The sequence below is a fragment of the Phasianus colchicus genome, chromosome 26 (assembly GCF_987193195.1).
Source record: "Phasianus colchicus chromosome 26, bPhaCol1.hap1.1, whole genome shotgun sequence".
NCBI classification, from domain to species: domain Eukaryota; kingdom Metazoa; phylum Chordata; class Aves; order Galliformes; family Phasianidae; genus Phasianus; species Phasianus colchicus.
This window is the reverse complement of record NC_143461.1, coordinates 5,002,170-5,018,524: the sequence shown is the minus strand read 5'-3', so window position 1 is coordinate 5,018,524 and position 16,355 is coordinate 5,002,170. Positions and strand designations below refer to the sequence as shown.

At 51.5% G+C, this 16,355-nt stretch overlaps 2 protein-coding genes and 13 non-coding genes across 15 annotated transcripts; all 15 read left to right on the top strand.

Annotated features, from left to right (window-relative positions):
* Positions 1 to 254: 254 nt before the first annotated feature.
* Positions 255 to 326, top strand: TRNAC-GCA (transfer RNA cysteine (anticodon GCA)). Its single transcript has one exon. It is a non-coding gene; the product is annotated as a tRNA-Cys (tRNA).
* Positions 327 to 1,268: 942 nt separating this feature from the next.
* On the top strand, positions 1,269 to 1,340 carry TRNAC-GCA (transfer RNA cysteine (anticodon GCA)). Its single transcript has one exon. It is a non-coding gene; the product is annotated as a tRNA-Cys (tRNA).
* Positions 1,341 to 1,537: 197 nt separating this feature from the next.
* On the top strand, positions 1,538 to 3,630 carry RPL23 (ribosomal protein L23). The gene is made up of 5 exons (XM_031600755.2): positions 1,538 to 1,681; positions 1,932 to 2,015; positions 2,261 to 2,389; positions 3,198 to 3,311; positions 3,500 to 3,630. The coding sequence occupies exons 1-5, from the start codon at positions 1,669 to 1,671 to the stop codon at positions 3,580 to 3,582; spliced, it is 423 nt and encodes a 140-aa protein (XP_031456615.1). The 5' UTR covers positions 1,538 to 1,668; the 3' UTR covers positions 3,583 to 3,630.
* Positions 2,594 to 2,725, top strand: LOC116233765 (small nucleolar RNA SNORA21). Its single transcript, XR_004168007.1, has one exon. It is a non-coding gene; the product is annotated as a small nucleolar RNA SNORA21 (small nucleolar RNA).
* Positions 3,631 to 5,066: 1,436 nt separating the features above from the next.
* On the top strand, positions 5,067 to 5,138 carry TRNAC-GCA (transfer RNA cysteine (anticodon GCA)). Its single transcript has one exon. It is a non-coding gene; the product is annotated as a tRNA-Cys (tRNA).
* Positions 5,139 to 5,417: 279 nt separating this feature from the next.
* Positions 5,418 to 5,489, top strand: TRNAC-GCA (transfer RNA cysteine (anticodon GCA)). The gene has a single exon. It is a non-coding gene; the product is annotated as a tRNA-Cys (tRNA).
* A 515-nt stretch (positions 5,490 to 6,004) lies between these two features.
* TRNAC-GCA (transfer RNA cysteine (anticodon GCA)) lies at positions 6,005 to 6,076 on the top strand. The gene has a single exon. It is a non-coding gene; the product is annotated as a tRNA-Cys (tRNA).
* A 328-nt stretch (positions 6,077 to 6,404) lies between these two features.
* On the top strand, positions 6,405 to 6,476 carry TRNAC-GCA (transfer RNA cysteine (anticodon GCA)). Its single transcript has one exon. It is a non-coding gene; the product is annotated as a tRNA-Cys (tRNA).
* Positions 6,477 to 8,846: 2,370 nt separating this feature from the next.
* On the top strand, positions 8,847 to 8,918 carry TRNAC-GCA (transfer RNA cysteine (anticodon GCA)). Its single transcript has one exon. It is a non-coding gene; the product is annotated as a tRNA-Cys (tRNA).
* A 279-nt stretch (positions 8,919 to 9,197) lies between these two features.
* Positions 9,198 to 9,269, top strand: TRNAC-GCA (transfer RNA cysteine (anticodon GCA)). The gene has a single exon. It is a non-coding gene; the product is annotated as a tRNA-Cys (tRNA).
* Positions 9,270 to 9,593: 324 nt separating this feature from the next.
* Positions 9,594 to 9,665, top strand: TRNAC-GCA (transfer RNA cysteine (anticodon GCA)). The gene has a single exon. It is a non-coding gene; the product is annotated as a tRNA-Cys (tRNA).
* Positions 9,666 to 9,998: 333 nt separating this feature from the next.
* On the top strand, positions 9,999 to 10,070 carry TRNAC-GCA (transfer RNA cysteine (anticodon GCA)). Its single transcript has one exon. It is a non-coding gene; the product is annotated as a tRNA-Cys (tRNA).
* Positions 10,071 to 10,320: 250 nt separating this feature from the next.
* TRNAC-GCA (transfer RNA cysteine (anticodon GCA)) lies at positions 10,321 to 10,392 on the top strand. Its single transcript has one exon. It is a non-coding gene; the product is annotated as a tRNA-Cys (tRNA).
* A 223-nt stretch (positions 10,393 to 10,615) lies between these two features.
* Positions 10,616 to 10,687, top strand: TRNAC-GCA (transfer RNA cysteine (anticodon GCA)). The gene has a single exon. It is a non-coding gene; the product is annotated as a tRNA-Cys (tRNA).
* A 380-nt stretch (positions 10,688 to 11,067) lies between these two features.
* CWC25 (CWC25 spliceosome associated protein) lies at positions 11,068 to 16,076 on the top strand. The gene is made up of 10 exons (XM_031600727.2): positions 11,068 to 11,433; positions 11,632 to 11,804; positions 12,030 to 12,266; positions 12,669 to 12,738; positions 12,898 to 13,025; positions 13,243 to 13,312; positions 13,787 to 13,977; positions 14,135 to 14,221; positions 14,753 to 14,914; positions 15,209 to 16,076. The coding sequence occupies exons 1-10, from the start codon at positions 11,416 to 11,418 to the stop codon at positions 15,321 to 15,323; spliced, it is 1,251 nt and encodes a 416-aa protein (XP_031456587.2). The 5' UTR covers positions 11,068 to 11,415; the 3' UTR covers positions 15,324 to 16,076.
* The last annotated feature ends 279 nt before the right edge of the window (positions 16,077 to 16,355 follow it).

Genomic DNA, 16,355 nt, shown 5'->3' with positions numbered 1-16,355 from the left:
CGCCCTCACGCGCGCTCCCGCACTCCTTTGCGCGCCGTTCAGTGCGCGCAAATCCCCGCTCCCTACACAATCCCCCCCCCCCCCCAAATCCCACCCCGCGGGTGCGCGGCCCCTTTGCACGACCCTCCGCGCGGGCACGCGCACGCGCTTCGCTCCTCGAGCCGCTCCACGTGTCGCACCTCCCCTCCCCCCCCCTCCGCCCCGCACCCCGCGGTCCCGCACAGGGGAGCGGTGCGGGGCTGGGAGCGGCAACCGGGGGTATAGCTCAGTGGTAGAGCATTTGACTGCAGATCAAGAGGTCCCTGGTTCAAATCCGGGTGCCCCCTCGTTGGGATTTTATATTTTTCTTCCCCCCCCCCCCCCACCACAACCACCACCACCCCGCCCCATCGCGGCTTCAAACGCGTCGCGCTGCTCCGTGGGCGGTTTCTCCTCGTTTGGCTCAGGAAGTGCTGCGGGGGACGGAGCAGCTCCGCACCCAAACGCTCCGGTAGGGGCAGCTCCCACCCCTGCGCACGGCGGAGATCCCCGGGCTCCCAGGGCAGCTCTTCCATCCCTGTCAGTTCTTCCATCTCCCCGAGCTGCACCAGCAGGAGCTCACCCAGTGCTGTGAGTTGTCACAACGCTTTGCTTTCTGCACCGAATACAGCCCGGTCCGATCCCCCGTGCCCCCTCCCTTCAGACGTCGATCAGATCCCCCTCATCTGCACTGTCTCACAGTCAAACTACAGCCAACCGTTGGCCAACCAGGGTCCCACGGGTCTTCCTGGCCACCAGGGCACACTGCTGGCTTGTGGTCACCTCGTGGTTGAGCTCCTTTCCAGCAGCACAGCCCCCAGTCTGTACCGATACATCCCCCAATGTGTGTCGGACCCCATCGGGTCGCTCTCTGTGCAGCTCTCAGCCTCTCCCAACGAATAGCAGCGCATCCTTCTGCTGCCAGCCGTTCCCCGTGCCATCAGCAAACGTGCTGTGCGTGCCGTGCATCCCCTCACCCAGGTCACAGCACCTCGCGTACTGCAATGATTCAGTGTGAATTCCCACTCTTTGCTCGCAGGCTGTGAGGCTCCCAGCTCCGTTCTTCCCTCCTGAGCACATCAGGACAACCTGGAGGAAATCAGGCGTGCGCTGGCACGGAGCAAAGCCCTTTTTTTCGCGGAGGGGTGACGTGGGGTTGGGGTCTGCAAAGCCGCTGGGGCAGAAAACGTTGCGAGCAGGGAAAGGCGGAGGCAGCTTTTGTCGCACACAGCGCAGAGCAGTGCGGGCGCGGGGGTATAGCTCAGTGGTAGAGCATTTGACTGCAGATCAAGAGGTCCCCGGTTCAAATCCGGGTGCCCCCTCTTTTCTTTTTTTTTTTCTTTTTATTCCCACTCTCCTGCTTTCTACCTTTTAGAACGAAAACATCGAAAGAAGAATTTTTCACCCAAATTCTCTCTGTCGGGGGGTCGCTCGGCAGCCGTTCCCGGTGCCCGCGGCGCACTCTGCTCGTGGAGCGCGCAGCGAAACGCCTGCAGGGGGCGCCGGCTCCGCTTCGTCCCTCTTCACGTGATCTTTGCCACGTGATCTTCCCCCGCCACGTGACGCAGGCCGGCTTCTCCACGTGACGTCCGCCGGGGAAGTTCCATTTCCCAGCGTGCCTCGCGCGCCTCCGTCTCTTCCGGCGCCAAGATGTCGAAGCGAGGTGAGGTGGGGCGCTGGGCCTGGCCGGCATCCGGTTCCATCCGCCGTTCCGCGGTGTGCGGGCGCTGCGGCGAGGGGTGTGGAGGATGCTGGGGGTCCGGGGCGCTGCGCGGGCCCGGGTTCGGCCGGGAGCGGCGTCGGGCCCGCCGAGGAGCGCAGGCCGCACCCGGTGCCCCGTCGCCCAGCTCTGCCGGCTCCCCCCCCCCCCCGCGCCGCCCGGCGGTGACCTCACGGCTCTCCTCTGCCCGCAGGACGCGGAGGTTCCTCCGGAGCGAAGTTCCGCATCTCCCTCGGTCTCCCCGTAGGAGCCGTGATTAACTGCGCTGATAACACCGGTGGGTGCCCCGCTGCGGGTGGGCCTGGGGGGGTGCGGGGTGGGCTGTAAGGCCGGCAGGAAGCTGGGGGTGCATCTGGAGATCGCTTTGTCCTTCTGGAAAGCGTTCACCAGGGCCGTGTTATACAGCCCGTCGCTTCGGGGTGAAGTGGCAGCCCGTGCTGTTGGCCTCGTTGGGTGATGGGTTGGTTGGAGGCCCTGCAGGCGGAGCAGCTCGGCGCAGATCCTCAGCTCTTCTCTCCACAGGCGCCAAGAATCTGTACATCATCTCCGTGAAGGGGATCAAGGGCCGCCTGAACAGACTGCCAGCAGCCGGCGTGGGTGACATGGTGATGGCGACTGTCAAGAAAGGCAAACCAGAGCTGAGGAAGAAGGGTGAGCGTGGGGAAGAGCGGCCGGGCCTGCTGTGCCTGCGTGGCACTCCTCAACCCACACTTCATTGTAGCAACAGGCAGCTCCTGCTGAGTCTGTGAGCACCGCAGTGTCCTCCCAGGGGACAGAGGGGCAGGTCTTGCATTATATCTGCCTAGGAAGGAGTCAAAAGGCAGATGTCTGCCTGCTTGCTGGAGCGTTTGCTCCGCCCTTCTCAAAAGCACTTGTTGGGTCTGTGTGCCGTGGCTCAGTGAGTTGTCGTGGAAGGGCAGAGAAAAGCATCGCTTTTGGGTGAAGTGGCAGCTTGTGCTGTTTATTTCAATCAGTGATGTGACACGGCCTTGGGAAATCGGGTTCCTTATTCCTCCCCCAGGGGTGTTCTTGCTGAGTGCTGTCTCTGAGCTGACACACTTAGAAGTACAACTGAGAAATTGGAAGAATGTTGTCTTCTCTAAGTGGGGATTCACTTGTCAGTTCTTAAGTGTGTTATTGCCTTCAGAATTTGTCACTGGACCCCGCAGGCATCACCTCTGCTCTGTCAGTGTGATGCCATCAAGGCTGGTGTAAGTTATAAGCTGTATTCCCAGGTATAACCTAGGAATTTTAATACATTCTGTGAGAGGAATGCTGAAAAGCTGAGAGCAGAGTGACTGAGGTGTCAGCCTTGCCGACCCTATAGCCTGCACTAGAACTGTGAACCCTGTGTGTAATTCAGCTTCCCAGAGAAGCACTGCAAAGGGGAGCTCGGTGTTGGGGTGAGCTGCTAACTGTGTGCTGGGGGGGAACACTGACCTGCTGTGTCTCTTGGCAGTGCACCCAGCAGTGGTAATTCGGCAGCGGAAATCGTACAGAAGAAAAGATGGAGTGTTCTTGTATTTTGAAGACAACGCGGGAGTAATAGTGAATAATAAAGGTGAAATGAAAGGTATGGGCAAGCAGAATCCTCCTGCGCTGGGCCAAAGAGAAACCTTGGCTGTGATGGCTGGGGTTGATGTGCTCAGTTAGAGGGCTTTGCTCACCTGGACCAAGGACCCAGGTTCTGCCTACACCTGGGAGAACACAACCATGCTGACTGAGCTCTCTGATGTCATGCTTTGTTTTTCTCTCCTCCAGGTTCAGCCATCACAGGCCCTGTGGCCAAGGAGTGTGCAGATCTGTGGCCCAGGATAGCCTCAAATGCAGGAAGCATTGCATGAACGTGCTCATCTTTGTGGAGATGAAATAAAAGTACCTGTACCAGAAAATGGTGTCTGCCTTGTTGTTAAGATTCAAGTGTGCTCTTCTGCCAAGCGTGACAGCGTTGAGGGAATTATTTCAGGTTTGGGAAATTCTCCATGAAGCCTCAGATGTGGGTGGGCACAGCAGGAGGAAATTGGCTGTGGAGTTTAAGATCTGGTGATGAGGCTTAGTGAGGCAGAGCCATCAGCACCTGGAACATGCTTGTAATGTGATGACAGATCCCAGTAACTGAATTGACCCAGCTTTAGCATGCAGTGATAAAAGCTGGGAGATCTGAAAGCCCTTCTACAAAATGTGTTTGTGCCTCTCTTGTGATGAACCCCCTCCCATGCAGTTTGTATGGCAGAGCACACTAAAATGATTTCTTTGGTCCTTGCTGAGGATGATGCAAGGACACATCAAGCCCACTGCTGTTAGCTGAGGCGGTGGCTGCAGCACGTGCCTCAAAGCCTCAATCAGTGGTGAAACAAATCATCACGTCACTGGCTAATTGCGAGCTGGGGGATGATGTGACTCTCCAGATCACCTGAAAGGCTTTGTGCTCAGAGTTGTGAGGTATGTGTGCACCTGGGAGAGCCCCCTGATCCATGTGCAGTTCCCCTGTAACTGGAGCAGAGCCACAGATGGATTTGTGGAGAAAAAAGCTTTGCTTAAAAAACAGAAACGGTGGATGTTTCTGAATAACTTTCTTCTGTTTTGTGGGAAAACATGATAAAAATGTGGCCTACAGACATTGGATCAGCATAAGCTGTGCAGTGGGTGGGGAAGGAACTTGGATGCAGTGAGCCCAGCTCCTCCTCCAGGTTTCCATGGGGCAGGTGAGGAGTTGTGGCATCTTCCTAGCAGACCTGAGACAACCTGTGAGCGTCCAGAAGCTGCTGCAGGTAATGCTGCATTGCTCCTTGAGAAGGACCTTCTTTGCAGTCAGCAGATGCCTGCTTACAACTGAGAAACAAGCCCTGAAATGTGTCCTCACTTGATCTGTCCCTAATACCTGCTGCGTTTTTTAATTCTTTTTTTTTTTTTTCTCCTAGGCAGGACATGGCACAAGTTAGCTGTAAGGCACTGGATGTTTGCTTCCTTTTTCCCCAGGCTGTAGGCAGACAGCAGGGGAGGCGGGGAGGCTGTGGGCAGTGCAGGAGGTGCAGAGTGAGGCAGCAGCTCTGGGAGATTTGTGTGCTGAGAGCAAACAGAGGCAAAGGTGAGTGCCTCCAAAGCTGTTGTGAGGTGGCTGCTGCCACGTGTTCTTTCTGTGGTGAGACAAAGCAAGCAGGGATCTCACTGGTTTGTTCCTCCAAGAGTTTGCAAGTATGGGAAGCAGAGAGGAGGTTAATGAAAGGGATGTTGTGTGGGAGCCAGAACCGGGAGTGCAGGCAGTGGAATGCAGCAGTGCCACCATCAGTGGCCACAAAGGGCCTCACCTGGCAGGTGCTGCACAGGTGGGGGTATAGCTCAGGGGTAGAGCATTTGACTGCAGATCAAGAGGTCCCCGGTTCAAATCCGGGTGCCCCCTCCCCTTTGCCTCTTTTTTCTGCCCCGCTAATTGATTTTCAGCTTCTCACTTGACTCTTTTTCCCCCAGCTGTCTGCATGGGATGTCCCTTGGCGAGTGCAGCAATGACCGGGTGCCAAGAAGTAGATTGCCACGTGAAGAGGACTGGCAGCGGAGTGTTGGTGAGCAGAGACCTGAGCGTTTCCTTAAGCACTGCTTTTTGCACTGGCAATAATTGGCAGGAATTTATTCATCTCTGGAATTACTCGGAAAATTCGTGCTGGGGAGGCAGGCAGCAGCAGGGGGTATAGCTCAGTGGTAGAGCATTTGACTGCAGATCAAGAGGTCCCCGGTTCAAATCCGGGTGCCCCCTTGGATTGTTATTTTTCTCAGGATACTTAAAGAACTAGGAGCTGTGAGAAGCACAGTCTGATCATTTTTACCTCCTTACAAGGCTGATGAATGTGGCTCTGTGTCTCCAGTAAGGGTTATTCTGTTCTTTTTTGGAAGGGCTGCATCTTTTTAAAGCGAGGTTTTTCTCTCTGGCTTCGTGCTGAGCTCAGCTCGTTGCTGGCTTTCACATTACAGAACAACAGAGAAGTCACGGCCAAAATTGTTTCAAATAAATGTCCTTTGAGAGTCTGCTGACTTGACTCTTGGTAGCAGCTCTCTGTAGAAGGTAGTGAGGTTGGTGGCCCTGCGTGTGGCAGGGGGGTTGGAGCTTCATGATCCTTGAGGTCCCTTCCAACCCTGGGCATTCTGTGATTCTGTATGTGTGTATTAGGACAGCCAGGGATGCATTAAATGAAGGAATCTAAGCAGCTGGGATCAACTCTGAGCTCTGTGCATAGGTTGCTTAAAAATCACCTTGTGCAGGTGCTGCTTCAAGGGGGTATAGCTCAGTGGTAGAGCATTTGACTGCAGATCAAGAGGTCCCTGGTTCAACTCCAGGTGCCCCCTTTGGATTGTGTGTTTTTTTCTGAGATAAAACACAAGGAACATTTCTTGTTTTAAGACCCTGTCTGCCTGTGCCTTGCACAGAGAGCCAGCTGCTCTGTCCATATCTGTGTTCTTGACACTGATCAACTGAACACATACAGTCATAATGAATATTTGCATCAGTAACACATTTTTGCCTTTTAATGTATAGGCACAGTGCAATTCTTTTTGCCTGTAGTTGCTTTAGCATGTGTATTAGGAATCACAGAAAGCTAGGAACTGTAAGCAGCAGACATAAGTGGTCTCCGTGCATTTGTTCCTTAATGCTCCTCGTCCAGGTGTGGAAGCAGGGGGTATAGCTCAGTGGTAGAGCATTTGACTGCAGATCAAGAGGTCCCTGGTTCAACTCCAGGTGCCCCCTCTTTACCTTCCTTTTCCACCCTTCTTCCCAAATCCTTTGCAGACATAACGCGGCAGTGTCCTTATTCCTCTGAGATCTTACAAATCTCCTGACTTTCTTTTACCAGCTGCGAAGTCTCAGTTTTCCATTTTTCCTGTGGTTTAGCTCAACACTTCATGTCTACACAATCAGCACGATGCCAGTGTGGGGAGGAAGGTCTCGTTTTTCCTGTCTGAATAATTACCATTAATTACACAGGAGGCTGTAAGCACAAGGTCGTTCTAGAAAAAAGGACCTCGCCTGAAGTGTTTTTTGTAGGCAGCTGGAGTGGGAGGGCAGCGCTCAGCCCGGGCCGGGTGCCATGGGGACGGAGCCGCAGCCAAGCACTGCTGTCCGTGCCCCGGAGGGGATCGAACCCGGATCCCCAGCAGCCGCAGGCAGCCGCGCTGCCCTTGAGCCACGCCCCAGCGCTGGGCCGCCCCGGGCGCGCAGTTTCGCGGGCTCACGTAGCCCAGGGGCAAAGCGCCGGGCTGGGAGCCGGAAGGTCGCCGGTTCTAAGCCCGCACCGAGCGCTGAGGTGACCCCTCTCACAACCTGGAAGTTTTGCTCGGGGACATCGCGCTTCGTTACAGACCTCCGGGAAACGGCGTGAGGACGGCAAAGCGAGCGGCCTGTAGCTCCGGTCATCGCTGCGAGCGCGGCACGTTGTATTCGGCACCGTTAAACGTGTGCATTTACTTCGGATTTATCACACGTCACTGCTTAATCGTTATTTTTCTTTTCCGGATGAGAACCGGAGCCGCAGCGATGCGCCGGGGCCAGCAGGAATCCGCTCGTTTCCATCCGCCGTCATCCTGCCGGAAGTGACGTTTACAAAGAGCGCCGCGCGGGAGCAGGCGCGTGTTGATGACGTCACCACACTTCCGGTTCATGCCCTCGGGCCTCCAGGCCGTCCTTAAGGGCCCTGCGGGGTCGTTGTGGGGCTGCGGGCTCTGCGCGGGGACGGTGTGGAAGCGTGAAGCCCATGGGGAACGCGGAGGAGCTGCGGTGGTTTGCGGGGGGAGAAGCCGCCGTGCGCTGAAGGTGCGGGCGTCGCCTGGTGAGGGGCGGTGGGCGCCCGGTTGGGGGGGGTTGGGAAGTTTGGGGTGAAACCTGCGGCCTTGTAGCGGCTGGTAACGGCCTCAGACTGCGGCGCCGGTTGGGCACCGGAATGTTTCCTCTTAATAAGTGTGGGCACTGCGTTGGAGGAAGCTCGTGACTCATTTTTCCTGTTTTTAATTAAGTGCTAGCTAAGGTGTTCTTTAGCTGTGATGCATTTGCTGCTGGCGTTATATATATACATATTAATGTATAAAGTCATGTCTCTTACGCTCAATGTTTGCACTTGTTCTCCCGGAGTAGTGCCTTTAACTTTAGGCCTCTGGAATAGAGGAAGAGAAAGTAAGCTGTACGTGTTAAAGCTTCTAAAGTGGGCTTAACTTGCAAGATTCCTGCGTGCCCACCTCCTCCAGTTACTCCATTAAGTGCTGCTGAGGATCTCGTAGCAAAGCAGCATCCACACTGCTGCACACTCAAACAGTAGATAACCTGTTTTCAGCCTTATTTCTCCGTGTGGCCCTGTTCCAACTTGCTGTAGGCTGCAACGCTTTGTAATGGTTGGCAGAAATCTGCTTTTCTGCAAAAATTGGCTCTTTCCCTCAGGTTTATTGCATGGTTAGCTCTCAGTCACTGAAAGCTTTCAAACCTCACCTTTTGTTCTTTCTCACCTTGCTTGCAGCAAAATACTCAGGCATCCAGAGAGGGGTGGGCAATGGATTAACTGTGTAACTAAGGGGCAGAAGAGAGGCACTTCAACAGAAGACGTCTCGGTGTTGCAGGTACGTGTCCATCTCACACCTCTTCAGAAGGGCTTACTTGGAGTCGAATGCTTTGCTCGAGGGGGAAAACAAGTCACCTGAAAAACTCTCTTTCCCTACTCAGGGCATGGTGCAACAGCAGTTAGCAGTAAGAGGTTGGGTGTTTGCTTTCCCTTTACCCCAGGCTGTAAGCAGACAGCAGGGGAGGCGGGGAGGCTGCGGGCAGTGCAGGAGGTGCAGAGTGAGGCAGCAGCTCTGGGAGATTTGTGTGCTGAGAGCAAACAGAGGCAAAGGTGAGTGCCTCCAAAGCTGTTGTGAGGTGGCTGCTGCCACGTGTTCTTTTCTCTGTGGTGAGACAAAGCAAGCAGGGATCTCGCTGGTTGTTCCTCCAAGAGTTTGCAAGTAGGAGAAGCAGAGAGGAGGTTAATGAAAGGGATGTTGTGTGGGAGCCAGAACCGGGAGTGCAGGCAGTGGAATGCAGCAGTGCCACCATCAGTGGCCACAAAGGGCCTCACCTGGCAGGTGCTGCACAGGTGGGGGTATAGCTCAGGGGTAGAGCATTTGACTGCAGATCAAGAGGTCCCCGGTTCAAATCCGGGTGCCCCCTCCCCTTTGCCTCTTTTTTCTGCCCTGCTAATTGATTTTCAGCTTCTCACTTGACTCTTTTTCCCCGAGCTGTCTGCACGGGATGTCCCTTGGCGAGTGCAGCAATGACCGGGTGCCAAGAAGTAGATTGCCACGTGAAGAGGACTGGCAGCGGAGTGTTGGTGAGCAGAGACCTGAGCGTTTCCTTAAGCACTGCTTTTTGCACTGGCAATAATTGGCAGGAATGTATTCATCCTTGGAATTACTCGGAAAATTCGTGCTGGGGAGGCAGGCAGCAGCAGGGGGTATAGCTCAGTGGTAGAGCATTTGACTGCAGATCAAGAGGTCCCCGGTTCAACTCCAGGTGCCCCCTTCATGTGGTGGACTTTTTTTCTAGAGAAGAATCGTGAGGAGCATTCCTTCTTTTGTCTGCTTGTGCTTTTTCCAGGGTGTTGCTTTCCAAAATTCCATGTTCATGATACTGAGGATTCATCTAAGGATATACAGCCCAAATCGATGTCTGTATCAGTGTAAAGGCATTGTGCCAGTTGCTGGGCCATAGTAGTTTTTAGATCAGTGAGGAAACTGGACTGGTTCTAGCCTGTGTAATGTCTGTACAGTGTAGCTGTCTGTAATTCTGGTTGTCTGGGCTCTGTGAATTGGTTTTTTAATGCTCCTTGTTCAGTTCTTAAGCCAAGGGGGTATAGCTCAGTGGTAGAGCATTTGACTGCAGATCAAGAGGTCCCTGGTTCAACTCCAGGTGCCCCCTCTTTACCTTCTTTTCCCAATTTCCTTTTGCCAAAATTCATCACAGGAAGAAGATGGACACATCCTCTTCAGTCTTGTGAGCTTGTGCTGTGTGTTGAAGTTGTGATATTCAAGATCCTGAGCAGCTGCCTGGTGGGGCTTCTGCACTGCGTGAGCACACTGTATCTATTTGTCTGTTCTTGATTCCCTGTGATAACTCCCTCATACATTATGGAATGTACATGGGTAGGCCAGGGGCTGTCAAGTAAGGGAATCTAAACAGTGGATATCAGTCAACTCTGGGTTCTGTGAATAAACTTGTTTAAAAAATCACCTTGTGCAGGTGCTGCTTCAAGGGGGTATAGCTCAGTGGTAGAGCATTTGACTGCAGATCAAGAGGTCCCTGGTTCAACTCCAGGTGCCCCCTTCAGCTTGTATTTTTATTCAAAGATAAATATGAAGAACATTTCTTTTTTTTTTTTTTTTTCTTAGATCTGTTTGCTTGTGCTTTGCTCTGAGGGCTGGTCTCTCAACTTCCATCTTCATAACTCTGAGAACTCATCTAAACATGCATGGTCAAATCAATACCAAACAAAAGAATCTAACCAGTGGACATCAAAACTGAGCTCTCTATATATTCCTTTCTTCCTCTGTATCTTTTATAGTTCTTAAGCCAAGGGGGTATAGCTCAGTGGTAGAGCATTTGACTGCAGATCAAGAGGTCCCTGGTTCAACTCCAGGTGCCCCCTTTGGATTGTGTGCTTTTTGTTTGGTTGATTGTTCCTCCCAAAGGTAAATATGAAGAGTATTCTCCTCACTTTTAGGTCCTGTGTGCTTCTGCTTTGCTTGCAGGCCTCACCACCAAACGTCCCTGTTCAAGATGCTGAGCACTCATCTGAAGAATTATGACCAAACCAAACTTCTGCTTTATGTATTTGTTTTTCATTGCTCCTTGTCTGCTTGCTCAGCCAGGGGGGTATAGCTCAGTGGTAGAGCATTTGACTGCAGATCAAGAGGTCCCTGGTTCAACTCCAGGTGCCCCCTCTTTACCTTCTTTTCCAACCTTTCTTCTTCCCAAGTTCTTCATAGACAGGATTCTTGTTCTTCAGAGGTCTTCAAGATCACTTGTACCAAACTTCTACCATAAAAAAAGGTTTCTAGTTTTCTTGTGGTTCTCCTGAGCAGCACACGCACACACAAATAGCATAGTGCAGTAGAGGTGATGCAGGTCTAGTTTTTCCTGCCTGAGCAGTTGTTGCTAATTGAAGTAATTTCTAGAAAGCCACATACTCAGTGTATGACAGGTGTCTGTGCCCCCGCGGGGATCGAACCCGGCACCCCAGCAGCCGCAGGCAGCCGCGCTGCCCCTGAGCCACGCCCCCACCACTGAACCGCCCCAAAGCCGCGTTTCGCGGGCTTACGTAGCTCAGGGGCAAAGCGCCGGGCTGGGAGCCGGAACGTCCCCGGTTCTAAACCCGCAACGAGCAGCGAGGAACCTCGCTCGCGTCCTCGAATTTTCTCTGGGCGACATCGCGGTTCGGTGCAGAGCCCTGAGGAACGGGTGAGAACGGCAAACAGCGGCCTACAGCTCCGCTCATCGCTACAGCACGCCGCAGCACCAGGCGCTGCCCGCCTCTTTTCTATCCCTTTGCCGGGACCTTTCAGCCCCACGCCGGAAGTGACGTATATCACACGCGACGCGTAGGGAGGCGACGGCGGCGCACGTTGATGACGTACGGCGGGCCCGCTAACTGAGGGGAAGCCGAGCAGCCATGGGGGGAGGCGACTTGGTGAGATGGGGTCCGGAATGTGGAGGGGACCGGGAGCTTCAGGCCGCTGGGATCCCGGTGACACCTCCGGGCCTGGGGCGGGCCGTCCGTTCTTGCTGTTTGTGGTGGGGCTGGGCCCAGCGCTGCGGCGCTGCTCGGTGAGAGAACGGCCGGGGCCTTCGGTAAGGGGCCCTGTGCCACATCCCGCGTTCCTTGCAGAACCTGAAGAAGAGCTGGCACCCCCAGACCCTGCGCAATGTGGAGAAGGTGTGGAAGGCCGAGCAGAAATATGAGGCCGAGAGGAAGAAGATCGAGGAGCTGCAGCGGGAGCTGCAGGAGGAAAGGGCCCGAGAGGAGATGCAGCGATATGCTGAGGATATGGGCACTGTACGGTGAGCAGAGGCAGGGCCTGAGCGTGGGGCTGCCGGTCCTGGCAGGGGGAGGAGCAGTGCTTCGTGTTGAGGGGGTCCATGTGCTTCTCGTACCTCTGAGAAACAGAGATTTTAACACTGAATTTATAATTTCTGTAATGCTAGAAGCTTTCCACTTACTTCATAAGCTTTAAACTGTAGCTTTATACCTCCGTGACAGAAAATATGACGACTTGTTTGCAATAGGAAAAGAGAAGAAAAGTTGGAGTGGATGTACCAGGGTCCTGGGGGCATGGTGAACAGAGAGGAGTATCTCATGGGTCGCCCTGTGGACAAATATGTCTTTGAGAAGACAGAAGACAAGGATGCTGGCTGCTCCAACGAGACAGGACTGCTGCCAGGCTCCATTTTTGCCAAGTCAGGTGCCAATTCTGTCCTGGACATGGCAAACAAAATCCGGGAGGATCCACTTTTCATGATAAGGTACTTAACGTGGAGCCAAATACAGGAATGAATCAGGCAATGCATCAGTGATGGCAGCTTGACGAGAGCTGTTTTATTTGTGGAAAGTTTGCATGTAAATGCCAAAGTTGTTTTTCTTCATTGGCTCATATATGCAAACTTAGGTCACTCTTTTGTATGTGTGTGAATGCATCTGGTTGGCAGCAGTGTAGCCAGATAGATATTAACAGAACAAAAATTTGGCTTAACTTCCTAGTTGCACTCTGTAGTGGAGAGGAAAAGGACAGACTTTGCATGAGTTGGACTTGTGTTGCAGAATGAACAAAACTTGGCTGCTAGAGCTTGCTTTAGTTTTGTATCTTTTGTGAAAACGATGTTTAGAGTTGCTTGAAAATACTAATACTCTTATTTGATCTGCTTTAGAAAGAGAGAGGAGGAGAAGAAGAGGGAGGTTCTGAATAATCCTGTAAAAATGAAGAAAATCAAAGAGTTGGTAGGTGACTCCATTATGCTTTTTGGGTCTGTGCACATACCTTGCTGGAGTTTCTTTTGTCCCAGGAGAACTCCATTTCTTTGCCCTTGCCTTATGATACTGACTGCCCGAGCGCAGGGACAGTAATTGCTGCTAATAAATTGGTGTCTTTCTTTATAGCTGCAAAACAGTTTAGATAAAAAAGAGAAAAAGAAGAAGAAAGAGAAGAAGAAGAAGCACAAGAAGCACCGACGTCGCAGCTCTAGCAGTGAAAGTGCCAGCAGTGATGAGGAGCGAAGCAAAGCCAGGTATGTTTTATTTTCTTTACTGTCTTGTTTGTTTTTCATCTGTTTCTGATCTTCTTTGAATCTCATCTTTCTACTTAATGCTCTTCATTTGCTTAAATATTACTGTATTAGTACTTTTGTTTTTGCATCAGTATCTTATTTTTGACGTTTTAATACGCAAAATATAGGATTATTGAAGCTCATCTGCTTCAAAAGTACTGTTCTCTTTTTTATTTAGGTCTCAGAAGAAGGCTAACAGTTCCTCCTGGAAACCCATTCCTTCTAAAGTGCCAGGATATGGCTTACAGGTAAGTAAGTCTGTTTTTTTTATGTCTTTTCAGTAGCAAACTTATGGGTTAGGGAGCAGCAAAAGATCAGCTTGCTGCACAAGGCTGCTTCTCCCAGTAGAAGAGGACTATGAGTGATACATGATTTAATGATGTTCACATTCGACTTGGTGCCTCTGAGCCCTAACCTGAAACTCTTCGGATCCTAGTAGGACTTCTGTCCTCTCTAAGTTCAAGTTGAGTTTTAATTAGTTTCCCTTCCCAGAGTCACACATCTGTTTAAATATTGTATGTGATTGTCATAGCAGTTAGTTTACTGAGCATCACAAAAACTATCTTTTTAGACAAAGGTGTTCATAGGAACCTAGGGAGTGAGATAAGGAAGTGCAAAGCAAGATGTACACTGCCTATAGCCCAACCTGAGGCTTCTGCAGCCTCATTATGTTGTGATGCTCTGACAGGACATCTCTCCTGATGGGCGCTTTTGGATTTCAGGTTAGAGACTCTGACAAGAACCACAGATCTCGGAGTTCTCCAGCTGCTGGGCAGGGCAGAGCCTCCCACAGGCACCGGGAGCGCTCCAGGTCCAGGAGCACATCCCACTCCCCACAGAGATGCACTAACAAGAAGAGCACAGAGCAATCTGGATGCAGGGGGTCGAGATCTCCTTCCAGACACAGTAAACAGTGAGTGTGGCTAAGCTGGATAATATGAACTGAAAGCTGCAGGGGAGGGGGGGGGGGTGTTCAGGGATCAAAATCCCTGCTAAAAAATCCAGGTAAAGTTTAGAGATGTGATAATGTGTCTATATCTCCTAAAAAAAGGGGTGTTTTGGGGTTGTAGACATAGCAGTCGAGAGGAGAAAGGGAAAGCAAGAAGTCCTTCCCCCAAAAAGAGCTATCGGCGACAGCACCTGCCGGGTTACACCAGGTAAGCAAAATCTTCTCTGTGGTTTTTTGGGTGAATGGTTGTGAAACAGCTGGATATCATCTGTGAACCAAATCTTATTCCGTTGTCTAGAACGGACTGTATCAGGCATCCAGACAGGCACACACTGTCCTGAAGTGCTTGGTCTGATCTTAGCTCTTGAGCTTAGTTGTCAGCTAACTCCTTCAGCCTCCCAAACTTCGTGGAATGGTTTTAATTCTCTGCGTGCCTCACAGTGAGGTGAAATCAGTCTTTGTCTGATCGGTTAATTAAAAGCCTTCTGTTTAACTTTGATCTTGACAGTATCATCTTATCAATCAATTAAAAAAGAAAAGCTAAAAGGGGGAATACAAGCTCTTGCTAGAGTTGTTTAGTTGTTTAGACTTGTACTAAAAAGCTTTGGGAGCCAAAGGAAAAGCAGTTATTAAACACCCCTGACTTTGGGGATTATTAGTCTTGAAGATTGGGAAGGAAGAGCTGGGTTGGATCTAGCATGCTACTGGTTTATGGCAGTGCTGTTTTCTGTACAAACAGAAAGATCTCTCCGGAGGAACTGGAGCGTAAACGCCAGGAAATGATGGAAAACGCCAAGTGGAGGGAAGAGGAGAGGGTGAACAACCTCAAGAAGCACCGAAAGGAGGAGGAACTGGAGAGAGAACTGGAGAAACTCGACTCCGGAGATGGAAAGTTCTTGCAGTGAGTGTCTTGGTGGTGGTCATTTTTTGCATTTGTGGGAAGTACAGGGCACAGCTTCTCAGGAGTGTGTGATGGCACCAACGTTTGGGATGAAAATACTGAGCACTGACCTTAAATACAGTATTGAATCTGTTAGAAGCCAAACTAAAAGCTATTCAGTTCTTTCGGTGCAGACTTTGATATGAAATCATTTGCTGCTTTCCATTTTAGAATCACGTAGTTAATTGACTTGGGGATAACGAACCCTGCTGGAAACAATGGGAAGAGATTGATTTCTTTTTTTTTTTCCTGCAGTCACTTTAAACTGGAGAGTGCTTCTACTTCCACTTTAGAAGATCGGGTGAAGCGGAACATCCACTCCCTTCAGAGAACTCCTGCTGCCTTGGAAAAAAACTTTATGCAGAGATGAAGTTTGTTCTTCCTCTGCTTCTGTGCAGGAGTTAATTGGACACTTGTTCCCCAAGGTGAGAGGAACACACTCAGCACACACTCAGTTCTCTCTCCAGGACCATCTGCCAAAGAGCTGCTGAATTTCTGTGCTGCAGCCCACAGCGTGTTCTGAACTTCTGGCACTGTAAATATGTTTGTAACGAGGGTGATCCCTCAGGCAGACCTTAGCTGGAGAACTCGTGAGCCCTTGTATCCTACAGCACATTGCCAGATCTCTTCCTGTTCTCCACCTTGATTCGTACCGGTTTTGTATATTGTTGTTATTATTAGATGATGCTGGGTGGTAATTGCTTTCTACACTGGGCAGATTATCTGTGCTCTTTGTTTGTGAGAGCGAAAGACCTATTTTTGCTAGTCCTTAGAAATCAGAACAGAACAAATTCATGTGAGGTAACTGGATGTGATAAAGCTGTGTGATGGACTGGTGCCATTCTGCTTGACTGCAGTCGTTCTGCTGTGGGTTTGGAGGGAGAGCTCAGACCAGGCTGTAAAATATCTGTAGCCATTATTTGATTCTGCTCACCTATTTCAATGCTGTTTGACCCAAAGGGAGCAGCTTCACAGGGAAAGGAAATGAGCAGAGCAGAACTGATGCAACAATTATCTCTCTGGGATTTTGTAATGTAAGTAATGTGTATATGTACAGCAGTGAAGATTGTTTTGCTTCTTTTTTTTTTTAAAGGAGAAACTTTACGATTTTTAAATGTTTTTTTTGTGGCTTTGTCGGGGCGACGGTGTTGGTTTCGCTGCCAAAGGGGCTGACGGACCGAGGGCTGCGTGCGGCCACCGGCTCAGTGCGCGGAGCTGCGCGCTGCGGGCCCTTTAAGAGGCGGCAGTGACGTGCTCAGCGGCCCATTCATAATTCCAGGCGCCTCGCCGCTTATTGGCTCGCTCGGAAAGGGGCGTGGCTTGGATCGCTACGTCACGCGGGGTGGGCGAAACCATCTCCGCGCAGAGGGGGAGGGAGGTGCCTTTGTTTCCCCTTTCCCCC

Excerpts from the sequence above, each read along its gene's own strand:
- RPL23 (XM_031600755.2), top strand. Across the intron at positions 2,016-2,260 it reads TAACTGCGCTGATAACACCG|GCGCCAAGAATCTGTACATC; the intron begins GTGGGTGCCCCG and ends TTCTCTCCACAG. Across the intron at positions 3,312-3,499 it reads TAATAAAGGTGAAATGAAAG|GTTCAGCCATCACAGGCCCT; the intron begins GTATGGGCAAGC and ends TCTCTCCTCCAG.
- CWC25 (XM_031600727.2), top strand. Across the intron at positions 12,739-12,897 it reads TGAAGAAAATCAAAGAGTTG|CTGCAAAACAGTTTAGATAA; the intron begins GTAGGTGACTCC and ends CTTTCTTTATAG. Across the intron at positions 13,978-14,134 it reads CCTTCCAGACACAGTAAACA|ACATAGCAGTCGAGAGGAGA; the intron begins GTGAGTGTGGCT and ends TTGGGGTTGTAG.